Below are 23,682 nucleotides of genomic sequence, written 5' to 3'. Positions count from 1 at the left end.
AGTAGATATGAAAGATGAAATATTTGCTTCTCCTGCGCTCCGCTCATCACAGCCAGCCATCGCCTTCGTCCCGAGTGCCCGTTGGCGACTCGGTGATTGTCAAGGACGACAACGTGCCAGAGTGGTCGGGGTGTTCCCAAGCAGGGACGGCGTCGAAAGAAACACAAATGCCATGTGATCATCCAGTTAGTTTCCCATATAATTATAACATGCAATAATAATCCTCTTACTCGTACGAACCGATAATTCGGCTGTACCGAACTATCTCAGCCGCCGCTGACGCCTGTTGCTTGCTTCAGCGAGCGGCTCGAACTGGCCGACTTGAAAGAGGAACCTCTACTAGCTACACGAGGAGCAAGTATGCGTGTTTCTGCGAAGATAAAAAGGTACGACAACATGCATCGTCGACGACTTTGAAGCCTGCAGAGCTGGCATTATAAAAGCAGTTGCAAATATGCCGAGGACGCTGCGCACGAGTCACAAGAAAGAACCAGTTCCACACAGGACGTAGCTGATTATGCCCTGAATACACTGATGCATTTTTTTTCTTCTACAGCATGAAAGCGCCAATTAGTTTCTGAGCCGGTTAGGCGAAACTTCAGATTTTGCGACGGCGCCTACATTTGCTCAGCACCATGCAAGCAACAATCACTCAGTAGCTTCAGTGAGTGCATAAAGCAACAATTCGTATTATGCAGACGAGTAAATGTCCCTTTTTTACGCCCGCCTCTGTTTCAACGTCCTCTTTCATTTGGCCTGTTGTATAGTAAATAAGTGGGTACTCCAGATTTTGAGATGTTTCGATCACGGCTAGTAATGAAGACTAACTTCTGATAGAACGAGCACACTTTCGCGCTTCTGTGCTGCCACCTTCGGCACCAGAACCAAACCGCATCGTACACATTGTCGCCCTCGAGATCGGCACAGCGAAGCATCGCGTTTCGGAGTGCTCCCGAGCGGTGCGGTAGGCCGTCGACAGCTGGCTGTGCCAGTCTGCTTCGATCCTCGGGGACAAAAAACCACGGACGTGAGAGGGCAAGGGTGGCGCGACGTCCTTGGGGCAGACCCCGCTGTCACCACCGGCGGCCGAATGGGCGTGCTACGCGCGCACGAGAAGCGGCGCGGCCGCTTTCTCTTTTCGCGCGGCGGCTGAAGACAGCGGCGGCCTCTAGCGATCATCGCTGCACCCGCTGTCAACCGGCTTCGCTCGACTACGCGCGAGCGTCGACGGTCGCCGTCTGTTGTGGCTGAGCGTGTGTCGGTGTGTCTGACGTAACCTAGTGTTTCGTGTGTGGGATGACAGAACGATGGCACACGGTGATATAAAGAAGCCACGATGAAGAGGAACGAGAGCGGAGTCTCCCGCTTCGGATCGTTCTTTCGCCGGCGGACGCTGCGGCGGGTTCGAGACAGCACCGACAACGACGTGAGTTCGCTGCACAGCGCGTGCGAAGCCGTGCGCCTACTCGCCTTGCCGTTTCACGATGAGCGCGCGCGCGTGCGTTTTAGATCAGAACGGAGGCTGGCGCTGATTCAATGCATGCGCGTATCGCGGCGGCTCGCTTTATTTGGGACAACCCCCCGCCGCCGCTGTGTGTGCCGCCCGAGCCGGCTACGTTTTATTTACTGGCGCCGTGCCCGAAGCTTTCGGCCGTCGATGCGAGATGTGTGTTCGTGACGGCGCCGCGGGGGACGTGCGGTCTCTCCGACTCCCGGTGCCGGTGACGGCCGTGCATCCCGCTGTTTTGCGTAACAGAACGGCATCGGTGTGGAAGCGAGCTGTGAACGCTGTGTGAAGAACCCGCGCAGTATGAAACAGCGCAAAGCCGGGTACATTACTTCTTCCGCCTAAAGGGTAATGCCAAACTTCCGGCCATCGTTATGATGAATGCATACATGCCGTGCGATCGCACCTGGTTTAAAAGCGCAACTGACTTCTTCTTTCGCGGTATGTGCGAAACTGTACGATCCTGTCTACATATTGTTCGCGACTTTCTTGTTTTACTTCTCATTTTCTGGGCGTGCGCAAACTAGACGTTACTCGGCGCGCTCGCACGTCCGTCTGCCCTCGACACACAGAACCCTTCCGTCGCGTGGAACGCAGCTGCTCTTCGGATTGTTTCTTTGGCGAGCGCGATATGACGCTCCGCGCGAGCGACAGAATGCAGACGCACTTCGCTCCAGTGACGCGGGATGCTTGAAGAGACTGCGCTGCCGACGGAAGCGTACGCGATTCGAAGAAGGCAGGCACGGCTGAGCAAATCTGCGAGCCAGGCTGCGGCGGTGGCGAGTACTTTTTTTTGTTTGCTTTACTCGTTTAGTATCGAATGCGCAAAGGGGGGCACTTTTCGTTGGAACTCACTGGAAGTGCACGTTTGACGAAAACGTTCATCTGTGGTTAACAAAAAGAGACTCAATAATGCCGCAAACAGCCGTTGAAGCTGTTTATTAAATGACGAGATCATGGGAAAATAGACCACCAAAGGGCAGTCAGTATCAATTATAAAAGATAAACTAAAGAAAAGCGAAAAGAAAAAGAAGAAAAAGCGAGAAAGAAATGCTGAAATAATGAAAAAAACTGTGGATCTCTGTGATGTTTCACTCCGCCATCGAAGTATATTCGTTAATTCGTTCATTCGCTCAGGCTCAGTGCTACAACCTGGAAAAAAAAAAGAAAAACCCTCCGGCTGCCGTCATTTCTACGAGTGAAGTTGTACTTTATTTGGGACAGGGTGTTCATGGAACAAATCAGCTCGATTAATTGATAACTGTTAATGCGTGAAGTAGCGAATTATTTCACCGCTGTTTCCCCTCTTGTGAATTGTTGTGATTTGGATGCGTCCCGAACTGGACGACAAAGCGTGTACGGTCGCATCGAAGGCCGGCACACCGGCGCCGAACTGATACAGCACGAGCTGCATCTTTCACGTGCCAAGCATAAGTCGCATCGGTAAATGTGTGCCGCAAATGACGTCTGTTCACTCGAGAGGATCAGTTAACGTTGCTGGCGCTATTGTGTGGAAATCGGTGAGTGCGTTGGCTTCACAGACAGCGAAGGTCTCACCAGCTTTTTATGGCGTATTACTTTCAAACGAGCAAACAAGAAAATTTGAAAGGAAATGAGGAGGAACTCGAGATTCTTTTTTATTTTTCACAAGTGTGACGCACTGATCTTTCATGGGTAAAAAGCACTTCCTTGACAGTTTTATTTACTTTACAGTAACCTATGCTATAAAAACATTTGGACGAATACCCTAAATTTGTCGCCCAATGCGAGGTGCCTTTTGAGTTTGCTTAGAGGATAAAAAGCAGGTCAGTATCAGAAAGATTGAGACAAGAGAATAATAATAATAATAATAATAATAATAATAATAATAATAATAATAATAATAATAATAATAATAATAATAATAAAAGAAACTGTACATCACATCTTTTGCCGACTACACAAAAATAATGTTCATAGTTTAAGCGAAACATTAATACGTTTCTCAATTTACTTCGTTTCACAAAACAGCATCTTCAGCAACGCGGACCGTTACCAAAATTCTTGGTTATTTTTGTTTCTTTGTGTTAGCTTGTTCTACACGTTTGCACCACCAAATTCATTAATTATTTCGCCATATGTGCGTCCCAACAATTATGCAAATTGAAATTTGCGCTGTGCGCACGCCTGCTCTTTCGGACTGGCAAAAAGAACACACTAAATGGAAGGGGGGGGGGGGGTGTTAGTGTTGATGATTATATTTATCAGCAAAGAAATTGTGTAGGTTGCAGAAACATTTCGACATGCACATTCAACGAAAGCAGCTGAAAACCATTCTGAAATCTAGTCACGAAGAGAAGCAAGGGAGAATTTTGACTATAACAGGTGAGTTTTATTAACTGCGCTAATTTAAAAGAAAATTGCGTGTGACAGATATTGCACAATCGTAGCCCTTGAGTTAAATTATTCGATGAGGCGGCCCTTACATCTACGAGAAATTAAATAGCATAAATGACATAATTACACTAATTAGGTTCTTAGTTAATTACTATGAGGTGCATATTTCAATTTACGAATTGTAGCCAGTGAGTTCTGAAAGCGTACCCACTTGTAAGGAGTTCTCAGGAGTGTACCAATTTCGAGGTGTTAATTTTCAGTGTGCGACGAAGCCCATTGGCGTTCCAGTTTGTTGCTTCAACGCATAAAACGGCGTTTTCTGTAAAAAGTGTGAGTGGAACAACAATGCATTTTTACCGCAGGTTTGACGCCGCATATCACGAAGCCGGTGCCAGCCTCAGAATTCTTTCGAAGTAGAAGGTCTTTCAAAGTCACTAGCTGCGATTCGTACATTGAAATACGAGCGGCTAGTTCATTAATTTAAATTTAATTTATATAAAAATGTTAATTATTCAATTAAGTATTTTGAGTCCTCGTTGAAGTAATGTCCACCTCATCGAGCAATATAACTCGGGAGTTAGAATTCTGCTATCTGCAACAGAAAGCTTTTAAAAATTTGGTGCAGCTAAAAAAAAACAGCAACAAAGAAGTAGGAAAGGAAACGCCCTAGACCCGTGCCCTAGACATATAAACCCTCGGTCTACTGTGGACATCGCGCCGGGCAAGTCGCGCGAACTTGTGCCTGACGATACCGGGGTGATGTGCAGTTGGCAGCTGGCGCTAATTCTACATGTGCTGCTCGCGCGTTGGTGCCGCTTTGCTTGAATGGCTTATGACACCTGGGAATTTCCGGGCTGGCATGGCTTGCTCAGCGCTATACGCGCCTGACTTCCGCTATGTGCCGTTTGTGCTTGTTACCGGCGCTTCGTTTTCTTTCCCCGTCGGCGCTCAGATGGTGCGCTGTACTGTCTGCGTGGCTGAGCGCGCACGTTGACAGCGGTTAGCAAAGTGCGAGCTGCAGAGCTTCGCTTCAGGCCCCCACGTTGTGCTGTTACTAACTGGGGGATTCTTTCGCTCCCCGTACAAGCTAACGGGCGTCCGTCGTCAAGGCGCCGACATTGAGCGACGCGTCTTGTCTGCCGCTAGCGTGTAGGGTACGTCTTCACGTTGTGGGGGAGTCAGCTTGCCGGTTTTTACGGAGGAAACCAGCGCGAGGTGAACGAGAACAGGAAATAGGTGGCTTCTCGGCGTTTTTGAACTGGGAGGATATAAACGATCGAAATCGGTGCGGAGTTCTTCGCCTTGTCGGTCCCGATGTGTGCAGTCTGGGGAGGTCGAACGCCTCCAACGGCGGACTTTGCCAGTGATGCCCCGAGAGAGCAGCGACAGTCGGTGGCGGCAGAGCGCCCTCCGAGCAGAAGGGGCGATAAGGGCCCGCGCTTCCTGCCCCAGCGGGAAGCTGGAGGACGACGACGGGAAGCACGCGGGCAGCGCGCACCGTGTAATAAGTGTGCCGGGGCCGCCAAGGTCGTTAGGTCCACTTTGTGCCGGCATTCGAGGTTGCGATCAGCGTATTGACGACACGCGACCGACTTGAGCTTACAGGTCCACACAAGGGGCGCATGGTGGATCTGTCTCTGACACGTCTGCAGCAGTGCTGCCTCTTTAGCGATTTTTTCGCTAAATTTAGCGACGTTCTTGTCCGTTTAGCAACGAATGGTTCTATTCAGCGACCGGTGACTTTTTCTGGCGACGTGGTAGAGCAATTGACATTTTAAGTTGTGGAGTTTTATGTGCCAAAACCACTTTCCGATTATGAGGCACGCGGTAGTGGGGGACTCCGAAAATTTGGACCACATGGGGTTCTTTAACTTGCACCTAAATCTAAGTGCGCGGGTGTTTTCGCATTTCGCCCACATCGAAATGCGGCCGCCGTGGCCGGGATACGATCTCGCGTCCTCGTGCTGAGCAGCCCGACACCATAGCCACTACGCAACCACGGCGGGCAGCAATTGACATTTTAGCGACTTCGAAGTTATAAAGGTTCCTTCGATCACGGTCTTCTAGAGCGCGCGTAAGTATTCAAAAGTAATATGTAAGCGGCAAAAAAATTGGGTGCACGACACGCGGTCTCTTTGACCACGGTGAAGCAACGGTTGCTTTCACATCGCTGATCTTCACGCTGCTTCACAGCACGGTGGCCTTCACATAAATCACAGTGTGCTCACAAAAATGCGCGTTTTTCATTATTACTTTATTTATGAAACCAATTTCAATGGGTCTTAACGCTCCGCGTGTACTGCAGTTTTTCAAGATACGTTCGATTGGTGGACATTTGCAAAATTAAAGTACAAAGAGTTTATCCAAGCCAAGCGCAATCAACTTTACGGTGAGATCTATAGAACTCAGCAAGTGAATGAGACATATCGACTGCAGAAAGGCGTAGATATTGGAGTGGCTGGCCTTGTTCGCGATAGTCTGAACATACTGCTTCCTTACCGCATGGGTTCTGGACAAACCAATATATCGAGGAACTTAATAGGTACAGCAGTGGGCGAAAGCACATAGTGTCTGGCCTGCATAACCGTCACGTATAATTGTCGTCACCGTTCAACATGCGACCAAATGCGTGTCGCCAAATGTAGCTCTCTTTTCAGCAGTACCGAGAACTGAAAAATCGCAGTGATACTGCGAACCAAGTGCCTTTGTGTGCTAATAAAATCAGATTACGTGCGCTCTTTTGATTCGTGCTGCATTTGTGCCCTCACAGCCTGAAGGCAAATGCCGGATTTCAGCTGTCAACATCCGTTGTTGCGTAAGTAAAATAGTAAAGCAAAAGCACACTACACACTGCTGGTAAATAACAGTTAATTCACTGGTAAATTCACCTTACCGACAAGGACCCTTGCCAAACGTAAGACGTTTCTGTGAGTGATTTACGTCACGTATTTATTGTACTGTTCAAGGATGCCTACGTTATCAAAATGTACTAAAAATTCAGCGACAATTTTAGCGAACTCGAAGCAAGATCTAGCAGAAATTTAGCGAGTTTTTTGTCTCAATTTAGATATCTGCTTAAAAGAAATGCCACAGGCCTGCGCGTAGCTCTACAATTTCCTTCTTCTGCAGCAGTTCGTACCTTGCGTGGAGGAGCCGTAAGGTGTACCGAAAAGTAAACGAAGGTGTACAGACTATGTGACGCACATGTCACATACCCGTGTCACGGTATACGTTGCTGTTGATGATGATGGTTTGTTGGCATCCGCTTCGAAACGGGATGGGGACAAACAGTCACCCCTAGCCTGCTTGAGTTTGCCAGGCCCAGCTACGAGCATGCATGTGACTTCTATATGCAACTGCTGCATGTCGGGACATCTGGTGGAATATAACGGAACTGCAATGCATAGTTTGTACGTATCGACGCCACGCGGTGCGCATGTCAAATGGCACGATGCGATGGTAATTATGATGATGATGGTGATTTAATGACGTTCCCTTTGAAACGGGACAGTGAAAAAGGGTCACCTAGCCTGCTTGAATTAATCAGGCATACCATACTTGTTTTTCATTACATTAGGATTTATGCATCTCCATAATCTTCTTTTTCTTCCTCAAACCTTCAGTAACTTCCTTGTACCGCTACCTGTGCATCTGTTACGTGGCGTTCTACCTGGTGCAATAATATGCACGCTGTAAAAATTATGGCAACACTGGCCTGCAGCAGGCGCGTACCCAGGATTTTTTTTCGGGGGGGGCCCTACACCTCCATCATCATCATCATCATCACCATCATCATCATCATGTTTTCTGTCCACTGCAGGACGAAGGCCTCTCTCTGCGATCTCCAATTACCACTGTCCTGCGCCAACCCATTTCAACAAGCACCCGCGAATTTCCTAATTTCATCGCTCCACCTAGTGTTTTGTCGTCCTCGATTGCGTTTTCCTTCTCTTGGTACCCATTCTGTAACCCTAATGGTCCAACGGTTATCTAACCGGAGTATTACATGACCTGCCCAGCTACATTGTTTTCCTCTTGATGTCAATTAGAATATCGTCTATACCCGTTCGCTTTCTGATCCAAACCGCTCTCTTTCTCTCTCTTAACGTTATGCCTAGCAATCTTCGTTCGATCGCTCTTTGCGCGGTCCTTAACTTGCTGTCAAGTCTCTGCCCCATATGTCAGCACTGGCAAAATGCACACATTGCACACCTTACTTTTCAGTAATAATGGTAAGCTTCCAGTCGGGAGCTGGCAATGTCTGCTGTATGCGATTCAACCTATTTTTATTCTTCTGTGAATTTCCTTCTCATGATCAGGGATCCCTGTGATTAATTGACCTACGTAAACGTACACATTGCAGTAGTACTCTGCAGATCTCGCGATAACCTGATTGATGACATGGATGTGATCCATTGTAAAGTATCTTCCTGAAGCCAGCCTGTTCCCTTGGTTGACAAAATCCAGTGTTGCCCTTCACAGTCTTTAGTGGCCGACTGGCGATCCTGACCTCTTGTTCCTTTGCCCAGCTATTTATCATTATCTTCATCTTCTGCATATTAATATTCTACCCCACTCTTACGCTCTCTCTGTTAAGGTCTCCCATAATTTGTTGTAACTCGTCTGCATTGTTGTTGAATAGAACAATGTCATCGGCAAACCAAAGGTTGCTGTGATATTTGCCGTCGACCTTTACTCCTAAGCCTTCCCAGTTTAATAGCTTGAATTCTTCTAAGCACGCAGTGAATAGCTTTGGAGAAATTGTGTCTCCCTGTCTGACCCCTTTCTCTATAGGTATCACCCTGCTTTTCTTGTGTAGAATGAAGGTAACTGTAGAACCTCTGTAGATATTCTCACGCGAAGGACGAGTCAGTAAGACGAGAAGCTATTTACAGATTATATTTACAACAACGGTTGCAGCGCTGACTGGTTATATTCACAGCGCGAGCCCAGTTCGTTCTGCCTCCTCTTTTCTGGAGTGATGGCGCCCACGCGCCTCGTTCAAACAAATAACACACGCATGTAGCAATACTTTCCAAGCTTTTTACGTAAGCGTTCTGTACTCCTTGATCACGTAGTGCCTCTATGACTGCTGGTACCTCTACTGAATCAAATGCATTTGTGTAATCTATATAAGCCACATAGAGAGGCTTATTGTACTCTGCAGATTTCGCGATAACCTGATTGATGACGTGTATGTGATCCATTGTAATGTATCCCTTCCTGAAGCCAGCTTGTTCCCTTGGTTGACAAAATCCAGTGTTGCCCTTATTCTATTGGAGATTATTTTGGTAAATATTTTATATAATACTGGGAGCAAGCTAATAGTCCTATAATTTTTCAATTATTTAACGTCTCCTTTTTTGTGGATTAGTATAATGTCTGCATTCTTCCAGTTTTCTGGGACCCTTGCAGTCGATAGACACTTCGTATAAAGAGCCGCCAGTTTTCCAAGCATTATATCTCCTCCATCTTTGATTAAGTCGACTGTTATTCCACCTTCTCCTCCCGATCTTCATCGTTTCATGTCTTGCAGGGCCCTTCTGACCTCATCGCTAGTTATAGAAGAGTTTCTGTATCCTGTTCATTACTGTTTCTAAGTGAGGTATCGTGACTCCTCTGGGTACTGTATACAGGTCAGCTTAGAATTTTTCCGCTGCTTCTACTGTGTCTTCGAGATTGCTGATGATATTATCCTTCTTATCTTTTAGTGCATACATCATGGTTTGTCCTATGCCAGGTTTTTTTTTTTTTTTACTGATTTCAGGCTGCGTTCGTTTTTTTACGGCTTCTTCAGTCTTTCTCATGTTATAGTTTGGAATATCAGTTATTTTCGCCTTGTTGATTAGTTTCGACAGTTCCGCGAATTGCGTAACGCTCTGCGGCCGCCAGTCCCATACAACCACGTAGAGCGCAGGACTGCGATTCTAGACGTACTGTGTTCACTGCGAAAGGTTAGAAAAACACCCACATAGGCACAGCAGAGAAGTGGCTAGGTGAGGCGGTTCGACCGATAACTTTAGAAGCGTCATTCAAAACGAGTAATTGTTCTCCACTTCCGGCGGCGTTTTCTCTACTTCCTTTTTAAATAAAAAGATGTTGATCCATAAATATTCTCATAAACAACGGTTAACTTTTTTATTATTCGCTTTTGCTTGCAGTTTGGTTGCTGCCTTGGCTTTCTCCCTTAGTAGATCGCTTAATTTCTCAACTCCTTGCCATTTTTGTTTGCAGTTGCCAATTTTGCACGGAAAGTGCTATACAATTTGGGAAAAACAGACGAGGTAACGGGCGACAGTCATCTTGCTTATGGGTTGAGGGTTATTGCAGGGTTTCATGATGGACTCTCTTTCACATTATTTTATTTCCCACCTTATCTAACCCATGTCCCGTGTAGATGGTTCCGGGCATCTGCCAGCGTCGCGGCGAGCCGTACCCAAGGAAATAATGAAGCAAAGGGAAAAGTTAAACGCAATTGGCGTTTTCTCCGGCCGCAACTCGTTCCATGAGAGTACAGACCAGCTGAGTAACAGCCGCATCCCCCTCCTGGTCCCAGGATCTGCCTAAACAAAGAAGGTTGAACTAACAAAAGCAACAGCTATGGGCGTGACGATTGAACAGATGGTGAAAACTGAACGCATCTCGAGTTAATCGCGCGCGTGCGGAATCTATGAGAAAACTTTCCTTCACATTACAAGAGAGGCCGATAACTACCGCCATCTAAAAGGAGGGAACAAGGCAGCATAATGCTGACCGATGAACAGCTGCCAAGTCTCAACATTGATCTGGCGGCGCATCAGGAATGTGTGAGGAGTGGTGGCGTGGGTGGGGAGGGGGGTGGGGGGTATGCCACATAATTTCGGGGGGGGCCCGGGCCCCCCCGGGCCCCCCCCTGGGTACGTGCCTGGCCTGCAGTCTTCGCGACGGTCTCGTTCTCTTCACGACAGCGGTGGCTTAGCGGCTGTGTCATCCTATTGCAGAGCTCATGGTCGTGTGGCTTCGTTTCCTTGCCTTGGCGACCGCATTTAGATGACGGGAGGGCACAGACCGTCCGAGGATTACTGTCGAAGTAGAGCGCTAGCTCCCCGGTAGACCTGCTGAAGACACTTGTTGGATGAGGCCTCTTGGTTGATGCCGCGAGCTGTGCGGGTGCCGTGACGGTGCACTCCAGGATTGGCCCGCGCCACCGAGCGCACTAAAATACTTTCGAGGATGCATACGTCGTGGATTGGTATCGGCATCGGCCCGCCAATCCACCACATCTGATTGCGCTGTCTCCGGGTGTCGGCCCAGTTTCCTCGGCCAGGCAGCCGTGCTGACTACCAGATGAACTTATTGCACGTAAACAGTAGCTCTCGTACAACAACCTCAATCCTTGCAACCAGTGCCTGCGCGCGCATAGCCTGCAGCCAGATATCTGATGCCAAGTGTCTTCATCGGATGGCACAACTTCAGACCCAAAAAGTGCTTCACTGGGCGCCATGTTACAGGACTGCCACTTCGCGGTCGCATAAGGCAATCGAGGGGTTTATTTATGATTATTCTACACGCATCTTCTTTTTCGCGCGATAATGTGCACTTGTGCTCAGAGGTTATGCTTGAACACATCTTGTCATGCTCGTTCACTGTAAATTCACACCGAGGATACCCGGGATGTCCACTTCGCTCCAGTCCTGCGTCAACCGACGTCACGCCATCCCTGCTCTTTTTTTTCCCCACTCGCTGTAGACTTCTGACGTACTCGGCTGTGTGGGTTCGTTCTCGTGACACCCACTCTGTTTCATTAGCCGAACACCTGTTATGCGTTCTACGCAATACCCAAGCTGTCAAGCTCCAGCTGTACGGCTTCCTCTTAATTTCAACTAGAACATCATGCACTCCGTTTGGTGCCTAGTAGATATGGTACCTCGATATTACGCCTAATGTTTTACTAAGAACGGACTGCTGGGCTAGTTGGCACGTGTTCGTAGCCGAAAAAGCGAGCACGAATACAAGGCGAGACGACAGAGACAACGGGACAGGTGCTCGTCGCTGCGCGTGTCGCTGAACACCTGTCCACTTGTTCCTCGTGTCTTGTTTCCATGCTCGGTTTTTTTGCTATGATTACGCCCTATTGTCTGTGGCGGGGTTCCCAACATATCTCAAGTTACTTCATTATTGTACGTAGTTCCCGCCTCACAGATCGGTGCTGGCAGATTGCAGTGAATAGTACACTGTTTTGTTCAATGACACATCGCTAAGGTGCCGGTCGCGACATAGGAAAGACTGCGGTATTGTTTGCAACCGATTGTTGTTCGTTTACTGGTCTGCTTCTCACGATATGGGTCCTGTACAGTTCGCGGTGCACCAAGAGGCTCACTACTAATAGTAAAATATTGTTTCCTCACGAGGCTTCCAAGATCAACTTAGTTTTAGGAATACTGATCTTTAAACCTGCCGTTAAATTTTGCCAGTTTGGGTCCTCAATCATTTCAGTGTTTTACGAGAGCTCGCCTGGCCAGCAACGAGCGCGACACAACAAAAACGAGGCCACCGATCTTCTTAAAATGAAAGAAAAAAGAGAATGTTTTGGCTATACAGGTTAAGGGGACCTTGTGATGCCATCAACATCATTACGTTTTCGTTTCCCATTTTAAATTTTGATGGTAGTCGGGGGCCCTAATTTTTTTAGAGCGCAGCTCTTTGGCGTCCGTTCCTGGGTTTCGCGTCGTCGTCGGCGTCGTCGTTGTCGGCGTTGTCGTCGGCCTCGTAACCAGCTCGCCGACGAATCTGCTCCGCCGCCGCCGCGCATGCGCGCTGTCGGCTCTCCGGGCGAGGGAGGATGATGGAAGGGAGGAGGAGAGACTGTGGAGGAGGGCTGGCTACACAAATGGCTCTTTGGCATCCGTTCCTGGGTTTCGCGTCGTCGTCGGCCTCGTAACCAGCTCGCCGACGAATCTGCTCCGCCGCCGCGCATGCGCGCTGTCGGCTCTCCGGGCGAGGGAGGATGATGGAAGGGAGGAGGAGAGACTGTGGAGGAGGGCTGGCTACACAAATGGCTCTTTGGCGTCCGTTCCTGGGTTTCGCGTCGGCGTTGTCGTCGGCCTCGTAACCAGCTCCGCCCCCCTTTCATCCCCCCAGCGCTAGCAGCGACCGACTGATACCGCTTTCGTGAGTCCGCTACCGCACTCACGAAAGACGTCGTGCACTTCCTGCAACTCGCATTAACCGTCCATCGATCCACACCGATGTTAGTAGTGGGGGACTTTAATGTTGACATAAAGACAAACAGCAATTTCCTAACACTTATGCGGGAGAACATCCCGTTCCTCTCGCTCGTAACGCGTCCCACGGCTGTGACAACCTCGCGAGGCACTTGTATAGATCTCGTCTTTGAGAATCAAGCATTGGTGTACCAAGTCGAACATATATCAGTCTATTTCTCCGACCACAAAGCTTCCTTCATGACTGTCAAGAACTGTTAGTGCAGTCTTTGTTAAAGGAATACGTGTCAAAAATAACAAAAAGAATTCTGTGATAGCGCATACATGTGTTGCTCGATTTCTTTGCCTCAATCTATCGAAAAGGTGAAACAGCTTATTTGCTGCGCTCAAATTTCGCATTAGGAAGTAACGTAATCGTCGGTAATTTTTTTTTTTTTGGCCTCACGAAGACACCGTAGTTTGCAATGAGTAGACTGCTGAATGATTTGCTGGCAGTCATTACCCGCGTATTACTTCGTAATCGAGAATTTTGAGCATATTTTCTCGATGTATGCGGCGCGGAACTACAGAGAGCGTAATTTAAAGCATACCTCTGAGATCCCTCTAAGTATTTGTAATCACTGATGCTTCTGGCACGTTTGTTACGCGACGTCTCCTCCACTGCTGGTGCCTTTACTGAATCTAATTCTTTGTTCTGTATGTGTGTGGAATATATAAGACCCATGCGTAGATATCGGTTATACTGTGAATATTTTTGGTCACTTCACTAATAACACGAATGCAATAAATCCTTGAAAACTGTTGCGACAATTAAACTCAGATGGGGTGATCGAGTGAAAGGAAGTGTTATTGCGATTCTAACTGAAATGGCGTTAGAGAATATCTTGTGCACGATACAGACAGCGAGTACATACGACTCTACCATCGTACATCTTTAGAGGCAACCTTTCTTATTAGCATTACGTCAGCATTCTGCCCGCGGCACTCGATGTCCTGTGGAATCCCGCAAGAAGTGCTGCGTACTTTCCTGGCACAATGTCACCGGCGAATTTCATCAGACCCGTTGTTACTGCAAATTACACTGCGGATTTTCAGCTTGGTAATTTCCTTGACAAGCGCTCTACCTAACGACTGTGCTTAGCGAATCCACATTCGTGATGATTTTGTCTGTTCACATTATGAACTTTACCTTTTGGCGTCGTCGTTAAGGTTTTTTTAGCTATACACTCTCGGGTTTTACAGATGCTGCTTCCGGATGTTAAATATTCTGTCTCGCTACGGAATATTTTGGTATTCGGTTGCTATTAATTTCGGTAAACTTCGTTTTCAACCTGCGGCAAGTTGTGTTTTCATCCTCTTTCATTGCGATTAATTTATAATTTCTTTAATTCAATTATTAAGTACGAGTAATTTGCCCTATGTTGTCATTGGCGTCTGTTTGTTAGCTTCTCATCACACACACACACACACACAGACACACACACACACACACACACACACACGCACACGATTATTCATTTTTTGGCAGGACCTACTACTTTTGGGCAGGACCTACTACACAGCGTCACGCCGCTGATTTTTTCGTGGCTTATTGGGTGACCAGAAAGAGAAAGGAGGAGATATTTAGGCAGGGCGGGAGCGTCTTTGGGCTGCTCTCCTCATCAGCGAGATACACGGAAAGCATTACAATTGTTGTTGCTTTGCTGGTCAGTCTTGTGCTGCAAGTAAGGACGTCTATATTAACATAAATGTCCGTCACGTCAGGCGTTACGTTACGGACATCCTGCGGTTGACCCCTCCCGACAGCATTTCCTTGTTCGACTTAATCGAGACGGCTTTCCTGTCCGAGGAGGTTTGCCTCGCACGAAGCCGACGATGCCCGCTGGTTCGGGGCACCTCCTCGATGACCTGGCCACATTTGCGAGGGCGATACCGGCAACGTTTCCCGCGTGGACGTTTGCGTGCAGTGAAGTGTCCTCGTGCGGCCGCCGACACCGTCGGGGCCGCCGTGCGCGCCCACTGTTCGCTTGTCATTGCCGCCGCTTGATCACCCGCCCGCGTCACTGTCGCAGAAAGGGTGACCGGGCCGTGTCGTCCACTTGTACGGCTGGGTGGAGGAACACGTTGCGATTGTCGCTTCGTAGCGTAAAGAGGGAAGGGGATAGAGGTATTTGAGCTAAAGACGAGCGATGATGAGGATATTCAGCATGACGTCGATATACGCGTCAGTGTCCAAAGAACCCATGCTCAGCCAAAAGCCTGCGTTCTTCTGAGAGAGTCGATGACTCGACTTCGTTGATACGGTGACCGACCAAGGGCCCAGTTACAATTCTTCGTTTCGACGGCCTGTTGCCAGTTGGCGCTAACGACGAGTCCGCAGTCGTGTTGGGGACAAACAACGAGTGTACGGGCTCCACTGTATTACGCATCTCGCTCTATGTAGTCCCGGTCTGGCGAGGCTGCGCGTTGTGTGCAACGCTTACCATGTCGTTTATGTAACCTATGTATAATTTATACGGGACACGCCTAATGTATAGACGCACTGCGAGCTCTAAGGGACGCTGTCCTTGCTCCCCATTTCCTCCACTGCAGGGTAGCCAACCGGGCTCGGTCCTGGTGAACATCGCTGCCTTTCGTTTGTCCTTATATATCTCAGCGACACTAAAAAACAGCTATATCGCTGGTCGGTATTGGTAAAGTGCTAGTTCAAAGCTCTATTTTCATTCATTCCGAGCACGGTTGATAACTGGAGAAATTAAAGGCCATGCTTTTCCCCTCTGAATTTCGCGCAGAAACGTGAGCGTCGGTACGTCAGCGTGACGTAATGTATTTCAGAGTTCTTTTTTCTTGTTCTCCTATTCGGGACGTTTTGAGCAGGGGGAGTTCTTGAAGTTTTATTAATTTGGCTGCTTTTGGCCGGTTACGCAGTGCTTCTTTAGCGACAAACAATTAACTTAAGATTGAAACTTCGGCAGGTTGGTACGCATTCGTGTCTGTATTGTTTCTAATAAAGCTTAGTTGAAGGAGAGGAAGAGGTACTTGTTGCTCGAACTGATGCGTGTAACCGACGTGTGATTGCATCCTAACTCAAGGAAGTTAAAAAATGGAAACTCTGTATTGGAGAGAGCGGTCCCGAAAGTGAAGCCGAAAAGATGCCAATTTTACTCGGAGCTCGAACAAACGCAAGCGCATAGCGAATGAGGGATGGAAGTGCTGCGCCAATTCAGCCATCTTGCGTCCTACCATCGAGCGGCGCCAACCTGCGCCAAAATGCTAATTTCGAATGAAGTTGCCGAATTTAGCAGGATGTACTTGTTCAGTGGTAACCACATAGCCCACAGACATGCGTTGGATCGCGGTTAGCCCTGTAATCCTAGCCTAAGGAATCCGTTTCAGCGTCGGCGTCTTTGGAATGCGGATGTGTTTGGTGGCATAATTGTAACTATAGGCCACAAGAAATAAAAGACCTTTTATGCTGTACAATGCGTTACGGATGTTTTATAAATGTTACGCGTTTGCGTATGTACGGACTACCTGAAGATTATTTGAACTGGCACTCATTTCATGGCGCAGTCGGCAAGGAAATCCGCACTGAATTAATAAGGTCGTGCAGTCTACTCAGCGTGTAGTTGATCATTTTCGTTATACATTTTAGCACTTGATTTGGCGCTCCATTGGTACATCTGCGGCAATTAATGGGCAAATGGCGTGCATGTGACGTTGTAAATCTATTTCACACGTGCACCACGTCCGGTTACCGGGCTGATAGTGCGGCACGCCGACGAACGACCTGCTTGCTTTCGTGAAACTTCTTGGTGGCAAATATCCAACGGCAACCGCAATCGTCACTCAAATTTGCACTCGGGCACAGCACGCAAAATCAGGCCCTTGCCGCCGCAGAACGCAAGCCGAGAGCGTGAAGTTCCACACGCAGTCAACCTGAGCGGCCGAAATGTGTTCGTAATTAAAGGTTCGGTGAAACCGCAAACCTCCGAAATTGCGTTGGCGGCAACGATGTTCGCGCCGCGACTTGCGCAGACCGAGTCCAAACGCCTCAGTCGCTTGTCTCACGAAATAGCGGTTGCCTTTTACCACTGGCTTTGTTTGTGGCGCCTGTGGCTGAACCGCGAACGAGCCCTATAGTAATCGAGCTTCTTCAAAATGTTGGTCAACGACGCAGACCGGAAAGCTAGTGGACATTTTTTTATCCCTTTGTTGTTTTCAAAAATGTCTTGCAGCTTTTTTAGCAAGCGATGCGAAATACTGCCAACGTGCAGTGACCAGTGCGTTACTTTACATTTTCTTTCTTTTCTTTTCCTTATTTTTGCCACGCGGCATAACGTCAGTATGAAACTAAATATAAACTTCCTGGCCCGTTTCACAGAGATACTGCGATAGTGACTTATGACGTGCGTTATCCACAATCCATCTTTCGTCGTAGTCAGCTTGACCACTGTTCAGTTTTACACCTTCGAGCGCACTTTCGCGGTCATCCACTGCAGACGCAGGAGCGGAGAACTTCGTACTGTTGACCGCAAGCACAAGGGACGGCTGGTGCAAGGGCCGCCCCGGAACGAAGTCTACCAACACGCTCCAGAGAACTGTCGAGTCTGCCGAGGCTTCCTCCACCCGAGAGTGACTGTGGGGAAGGGAACTGACACGCGGGGGGTATGGGGGCACGCTGTAAGCAATGTAAGCACTGTTCGCTTCATTTTGCCGGGGCGCTTGTAGGCTCTGCCTTACGGGGCTATGAGCCATTGCAATATTCGCTTGGTTACGTGGGTACGAGTGCTTTCGGGGGGTGTGAGCCATTGATGATGATAGTTAGTGCGGACCCCGAAAATTATATTGCAGCCTAGCCATATACAGCTCCGCTGTAAAAAAAGAAAAAAAAGAAAAAAAGGAAAAAAAAGGAATCCAACAACGCTGTGACCATGACAACGCTTCTGCGCACCAAACATCGCACCCATCTTTACGCAAACGTCGTCAGACACTGGCAACGAGCGGCCGCGCTTTTTTTCTCGCCGCGTCAGGTTTTGGCGCGCATCTTCGGTCCATATCACCCGTGAAGTAGCGCTTCCGCTTTCCGAAGCGTTACGAAACCGTGACCCAGGTTTTCGCTTTCGTAATATACACAATGCACTGATGAAGTTTACGTCTCAGACCATTTATATTACTGGGACGGGGACGCTTTGCCACGAAAAAAAAAAGAGATGTCGCAGACTTTTTCTTGTTTTTTTTTTGTCGGCAAAAAGGACCACACAAGACTTAAGTCGCTATATACGTTGTTATCCGTCATTTTTTACGTTGTTGTATAAATAAGGTAGTGAATGTTGGTTAATTAAAATTCAATATTACTTGCTTGTTCACAATGGGGGGAAAACACACTCGACTAGCATAACACAAGCCTATGAACGGAAAACCCGCTGTTATATTTTTCTAGGCCACATTTAGTTGGCACATCTGTTATGTAATTTTATTGTGGTTTCTGAGAAACATGCATGGGTTTTCTTGTAGCTTCCTGCTGCGAGTCATGTGGATGGAAATATTTCCCTTTCATGAATTTTGCTCGCCTTGCAGGCTTCCGAAGAACTGATCTGCCGTAACCTAATAGTGTTCTGCAAAGTCAAATAAGCAAGACCTTTTCGTCGTATGCCTGTATTTCACTCACACTGACCTGTACTAAGCTGCTCTAAAATGCGTATTTACTGCTCCAAAACGGACAATTCATGCTCCTAATTCTCTCCAAAGCGCAAAATTTGCTGCTCCCATAGCTGCTCTGCTCCAAAGCTTCCGCTTCCATCCCTGATAACGGGAAACGCTTTCTTCTCGCTTCTTGCATTGCTGAGTTCGCATATTTCGCCTTGTGTACCTTGCTCGACGTGTGCCCTTCTGTACCGACATTTAGCCAAGTATAACATTTTAGCAAAGCACAACAAGCCTTTATTTTAAAGTTATGTCATAGCACATAATAATACCAGGCCAAAGCCCCACACTTCCTTAAAGGGATAGTGAATAAAAAATTTGTTGCCCAGATTTCTGTCTCTAGTGATAGCTGTCGCACCGAGAGCGACCAAAACAACACTCTTTCTGAGGACAAATGAGCGAAAAGTAATTAATTTAGTGAATATTTCCCAAATCACAGCACCTACCGGCCTCCTCCGAAAGCTCTGGCAAAACCGGATATCACGTCACGCTTACCCGCCTCGAGGCCCAATGCGAGCGATCGTCCACACTGAGTGCGCGAAGGGGCGAGTTGACGTTTGCAGCAACGCGCTTTTTTTTGCTCGACCGTCCTATTCGTACCGCTTCCTCGTGTGAGCTGTTCGAAAACCTCGTCTTTCATCTCGTGGATTTGTGGTTTGATGTGTGGAGCAGCCGTGTTAACGCCGCAAAATGCCGAGGGTCTGCTGTGCGCATGTGAAAACGGCAGGCAGCGGTAGTCTTTTTCGCGCGTACTTGTTCACGCTGTAGTTTTGCGCACAGGTGCCGTTTGACCGTAATTTGTCGTTTGCACGACGTACTGAGCCAGATGTTTGGCCAATTCTGCCAGAATGAATCGAAATCCACATCGTCTGAAGCGACGGTTGACACAAAAAAAATTCGCCAACATGAGACTGGTGGCGCCATCTCGTGTCCACCAAGCGAAGGAGTGCTCGGCTACAATGAAACGACGGGACGCTGAAACCGCTGCGCATGTACTCCGTGAATAAGACGTTCCCTGCTTACAGAGGCGCATTTCAGTCACTGCACATGCATGCCTGGCTTCAATCTTCACCCGTTGCTTAATCGCGTCTATTCTCAAAACAGCTACTTGCGCGCATCAAGCACCTGCCGCGCGAGAGTCGGCAGCCGACTGTTATGCTCACGCCGCCGGCCACACCTGCTCCGATGGCGTAGGTACAGGGAGGTCTACACGCGTCAATATCTTCAACGATTTCTACTTTTTTTTTTACAGTGTGTACTCACGGCACCTGTATTGTGCATTGGTGGCTTTCATGTTTCACGCGCTAGCAGCTACCCATCCAAGCGGGCGGAGCAAGCCGCTTTGCGCAGAACGCAGAGTAAATTCCTTACGTCGCCTTACATTGCATAGCCTGAGGCATAAGCGTCCTCGCTCTGTTGAAGCCAAACATGGCAAAGCGTTTCCGTGAGCGAATCACGCTGGGCGCACCGCCACGGATGCAACACTGTCAATGAGGCGTGCGCCTCTCGTCTCGCGACAGGTGCGAGCTTGCGATCCGAGCCGCAGGAACCGCGTTTATATCTGGTTTCCACCTATGATGCCGCCCCTGATCTCTCGAGGCGAACGCGTGTACATGGAATGCACAGTGTAAACACCACTTTGCTGGTCCAGACTCTCACGGCACCGCGGAGGGGGACTGCTGCAGCGGGTCGTCGTCAATTTCGCTTGAGGACGCGGACGGATCGTAGGCATACGCCTTTATCGTTCGTGGTCGTTCAGTAGGCCGCTCATCCAAGTCGGAGTCATAAGTTCCGCTCATGCTATCGCTCTCACTAGAACTTTGCATTTTGCACTGCGCAGCGCGAGGAAAACAAAACGGCGCAGCCGGCCAGCTCGCTCCGCGGCTGCTGAGGGTAGGTGTGACGTCAGATCCGCCGGCTTGTTGTCGGGAGCGCTTTGCGAGGGACGCGGTGGCCGCTCATAGAGAGTAAAAAATAAAGCCATCCGCTCAAAAGTAACCCGAATAATGACTATATACTATAGCAATCGTGTCTTAAGAATGCAATTGTGGGGCTTTCTCTGTTTTCTTCGATTTTTATCTGTATTTCCTTAAGCGTTATGCCGCCGTCATCATCATCATCATCATCGTCGTCGTCGTCGTCGTCGTCGTCGTCGTCGTCGTCATTGTCATCATCAAAATTAACTCTGCGCGGGATCAGTCGGCGCGGCCTCTCTTATTGAGGTGAAGCCGAACCCTCTTCCGGGCTGCAATTTCAGAATTTCCTTCAAAAACTGCTGTTCACAGCTATGCACGTCGGCGCGTGTTGATCCGCAGCGCACAGTGCGCACAGATCCCTGCACAGTGCTGAGGCCCGCCGCGTCTTTTGCAGTTAAAGTGATGATATCTATCATCGTGGTGTCTCCTTGGCACAAGAAGTCGCCAAAAGAGAAAAAGAAGTTGTTTTTGACCCGACAGGACTGGATTGCGGTTCCACCTGCAGAGCAGTCGAATTAGGTTATCCTCCTAGATCGATTGCGGTATAAGGCCGCAAAGAGCGGCATTCTCGGTACCGACTCGGAGATTCCCCGATTTAGCCCTTTCCTTCGTTGCCGACGTGGTACAGGCTTCCACTGGACGCTAGCTCGTACAAGCCGTAGCTTAAAAAAGAAAAAAAAAAGAAAAACGATGGTAGGAAGAAAGACAGCGCACTTTAATGCATATCTGTCGTTACGGTCTGTAGCTAAGGCACGTACCGAAGTCACGCGGTCGCCGAACTTTTTTTTTTTATTTCCCGGTACACTGTCTGGTGATGAGTTTATCGAACCGAGGGCGATGTTGAACGGCGCTGGTTATTGCTCTCGACGGCAGTGTTGGAGGAAGCGAGTGAACGGAGTGGTCGGTAAACGTAACGCGGTAGGGGAAGTTTTTTAAGAGCTCGTCCACTTTTGCGGAAATTATTACAAATCGCTTTTCATTGTATTGAACACTATAACTAATCTGAATGTTTGCTCCCACCCCTTACGTAATACCTCTCGCAGGTCCTTAAGGTAATAAAATGAAATAAAATTGTGGCAAACAGCTCCTCCTGTACACCCGGCCGTGCTCGCGCGAAACACTGAAACAGTGCTCAGTGTAGGAAAAAAAGTCTCGGCCGTCTCAGATGTTCAGTTGTGTTGGAGCTGCTCTGGACTGCAGTCGACGAGTCTCGGCACGTACCTGTCGGTTAACGCGTCCTTATTCCGTCATCGAGTAAACTATTTGATGGCCAAGATTTGATATTTTTTTTCTTTTTCGTCTTTCTGAACGCGATCGAAGCTTCGTCACCCACCGTCGTCCATTATCTCCCGCTTGCTTCATCTGATGCAGTGTCGGTAACATAGCAAGAAAGTCGCTTAAATTTAACGAGTTTTTAGTCGCCAGAAAGACAACTTTGCCTTTTTGATGTCCTAGCGACTTGTTCCATAGTGACGCAAATAGCCGGTAAATTATCCTGGCATTAAGTTCCTCTATGGACCTTCGGTTATTTCGCCACGTCGCCTTTACTTTGTCTAAAGTGTAGCCTCCATTTGGCGCTCCTTCTGAGGGCACACCGAAGAGCTTATCAGCCATCAGGATGCATTGACGTTGCTTTTCTAGGCAACGTCAATGCCTATATCGTCAATATATATACTGCCGGAGGTTGTTTCTACTTTTCACGTTTGGCCTGTTAGCTCGCCGGAAGTAACTTAACGTTATTACTTAAAAAAATAGCAAGTAATGCCCCTGTCACACAGTCCCATTAATCGGGATTTACACGGAAAAATTTAATGTCATTCGAATGGAATGACATTTGCCATCGAATGAGTTAGGGGAACTCATTCGCATTCCATTTCGAACCGAATGTATACTCCTGGCCTCAGATAGACAACAGCGACACGCAACGCGAAAAAATAATGCGTGCATCAGCAAAGTCCGAAGATATTTTGATACACTTACAAAAAGGAATAATTATTTTTGCCGCGATGATATTTTCACCATGGGCTGTGCTCAAGCGCTATTACTCTTTGCATCAGGAGTCTGTCGCGCCGGTCGGCCATATTGGATGTGTTTGTTTAGCAACGGCAGCAGCTGTGTTGTGCACTCTCGGGGTGGTTCGTCGGCGTTTGACGTGCGGTGCCATGGCTACAGCTGCAGCGGCTGCGGACCCGAAAGAAAATTTTGTTCCAGGTCGTCGTTGCTATCATTTGCGAATGCCATTATATTTTACTGTGTAGCACCGCAAGAGAGCGAATGTCATGCATCGAATGCCATTCGATTCGAATGACATTAAATCTTCCCGTGTGACAGGGGTATAAGACGTCTAAGAAGAGTTAGGACATTCAAAATTTCGTGTAAACCATCATCATCATCATCATAACGTAGCGATTTCTCGCTAAAGCTAAAGCGTATTGGCCCGCGACCTCGTAACACCTCCCCCCCCCAAAAAAAATAAAAATAAAAAAATGATAAAGAAGAAATACATGCCAGCCAGGAGCGTACCCAGGATTTTTTTTCGGGGGGGGGGGGCCACCACCTCCATTACCATAATAATCATCATCATCATCATACCATCATCATCATCACCATCATCATGATCCAAACCGCTCTCTTTCTCTCTCTTAACGTTATGCCTAGCAATCTTCGTTCTATCGCTCTTTGCTCGGTCCTTAACTCACTCTCAAGTCTCTGCCCCATATGTCAGCACTGGCAAAATGCACTGATTGCACACCTTACTTTTCAATAATAATGGTAAGCTTCCAGTCAGGAGCTGGCAATGTCTGCCGTATGCGATCCAACCTATTTTTATTCTTCTGTGAATTTCCTTCTCATAATCAGGGTTCCCTGGGATTAATTGACCTAGGTAAACATACTCCTTCACAGTTTCTAGTGG

General features: G+C 48.1%; 1 protein-coding gene across 2 annotated transcripts in view; it reads left to right on the top strand.

Moving 5' to 3' along the window:
- Window positions 1-1,140: 1,140 nt before the first annotated feature.
- LOC135919151 (transient receptor potential cation channel subfamily M member-like 2) overlaps window positions 1,141-23,682 on the top strand; it is a 203,169-nt gene continuing 180,627 nt past the window's right edge. Inside the window, exon 1 of one of the 2 annotated variants that reach the window (XM_065452875.2) lies at window positions 1,141-1,426. In XM_065452875.2, the coding sequence (XP_065308947.2) occupies window positions 1,337-1,426 (90 nt within the window). In that variant the 5' untranslated portion in view covers window positions 1,141-1,336. Of the gene's footprint in view, window positions 1,427-2,169; window positions 2,287-23,682 lie in introns of those variants that run through there. The other variant, XM_070536273.1, reaches the window with a different exon arrangement.

The sequence above is a fragment of the Dermacentor albipictus genome, chromosome 3 (genome assembly GCF_038994185.2).
Source record: "Dermacentor albipictus isolate Rhodes 1998 colony chromosome 3, USDA_Dalb.pri_finalv2, whole genome shotgun sequence".
Lineage (NCBI taxonomy): Eukaryota > Metazoa > Arthropoda > Arachnida > Ixodida > Ixodidae > Dermacentor > Dermacentor albipictus.
The sequence above is the reverse complement of the archived record's forward strand: the minus strand, read 5'-3'. Positions and strand labels throughout refer to the sequence as shown.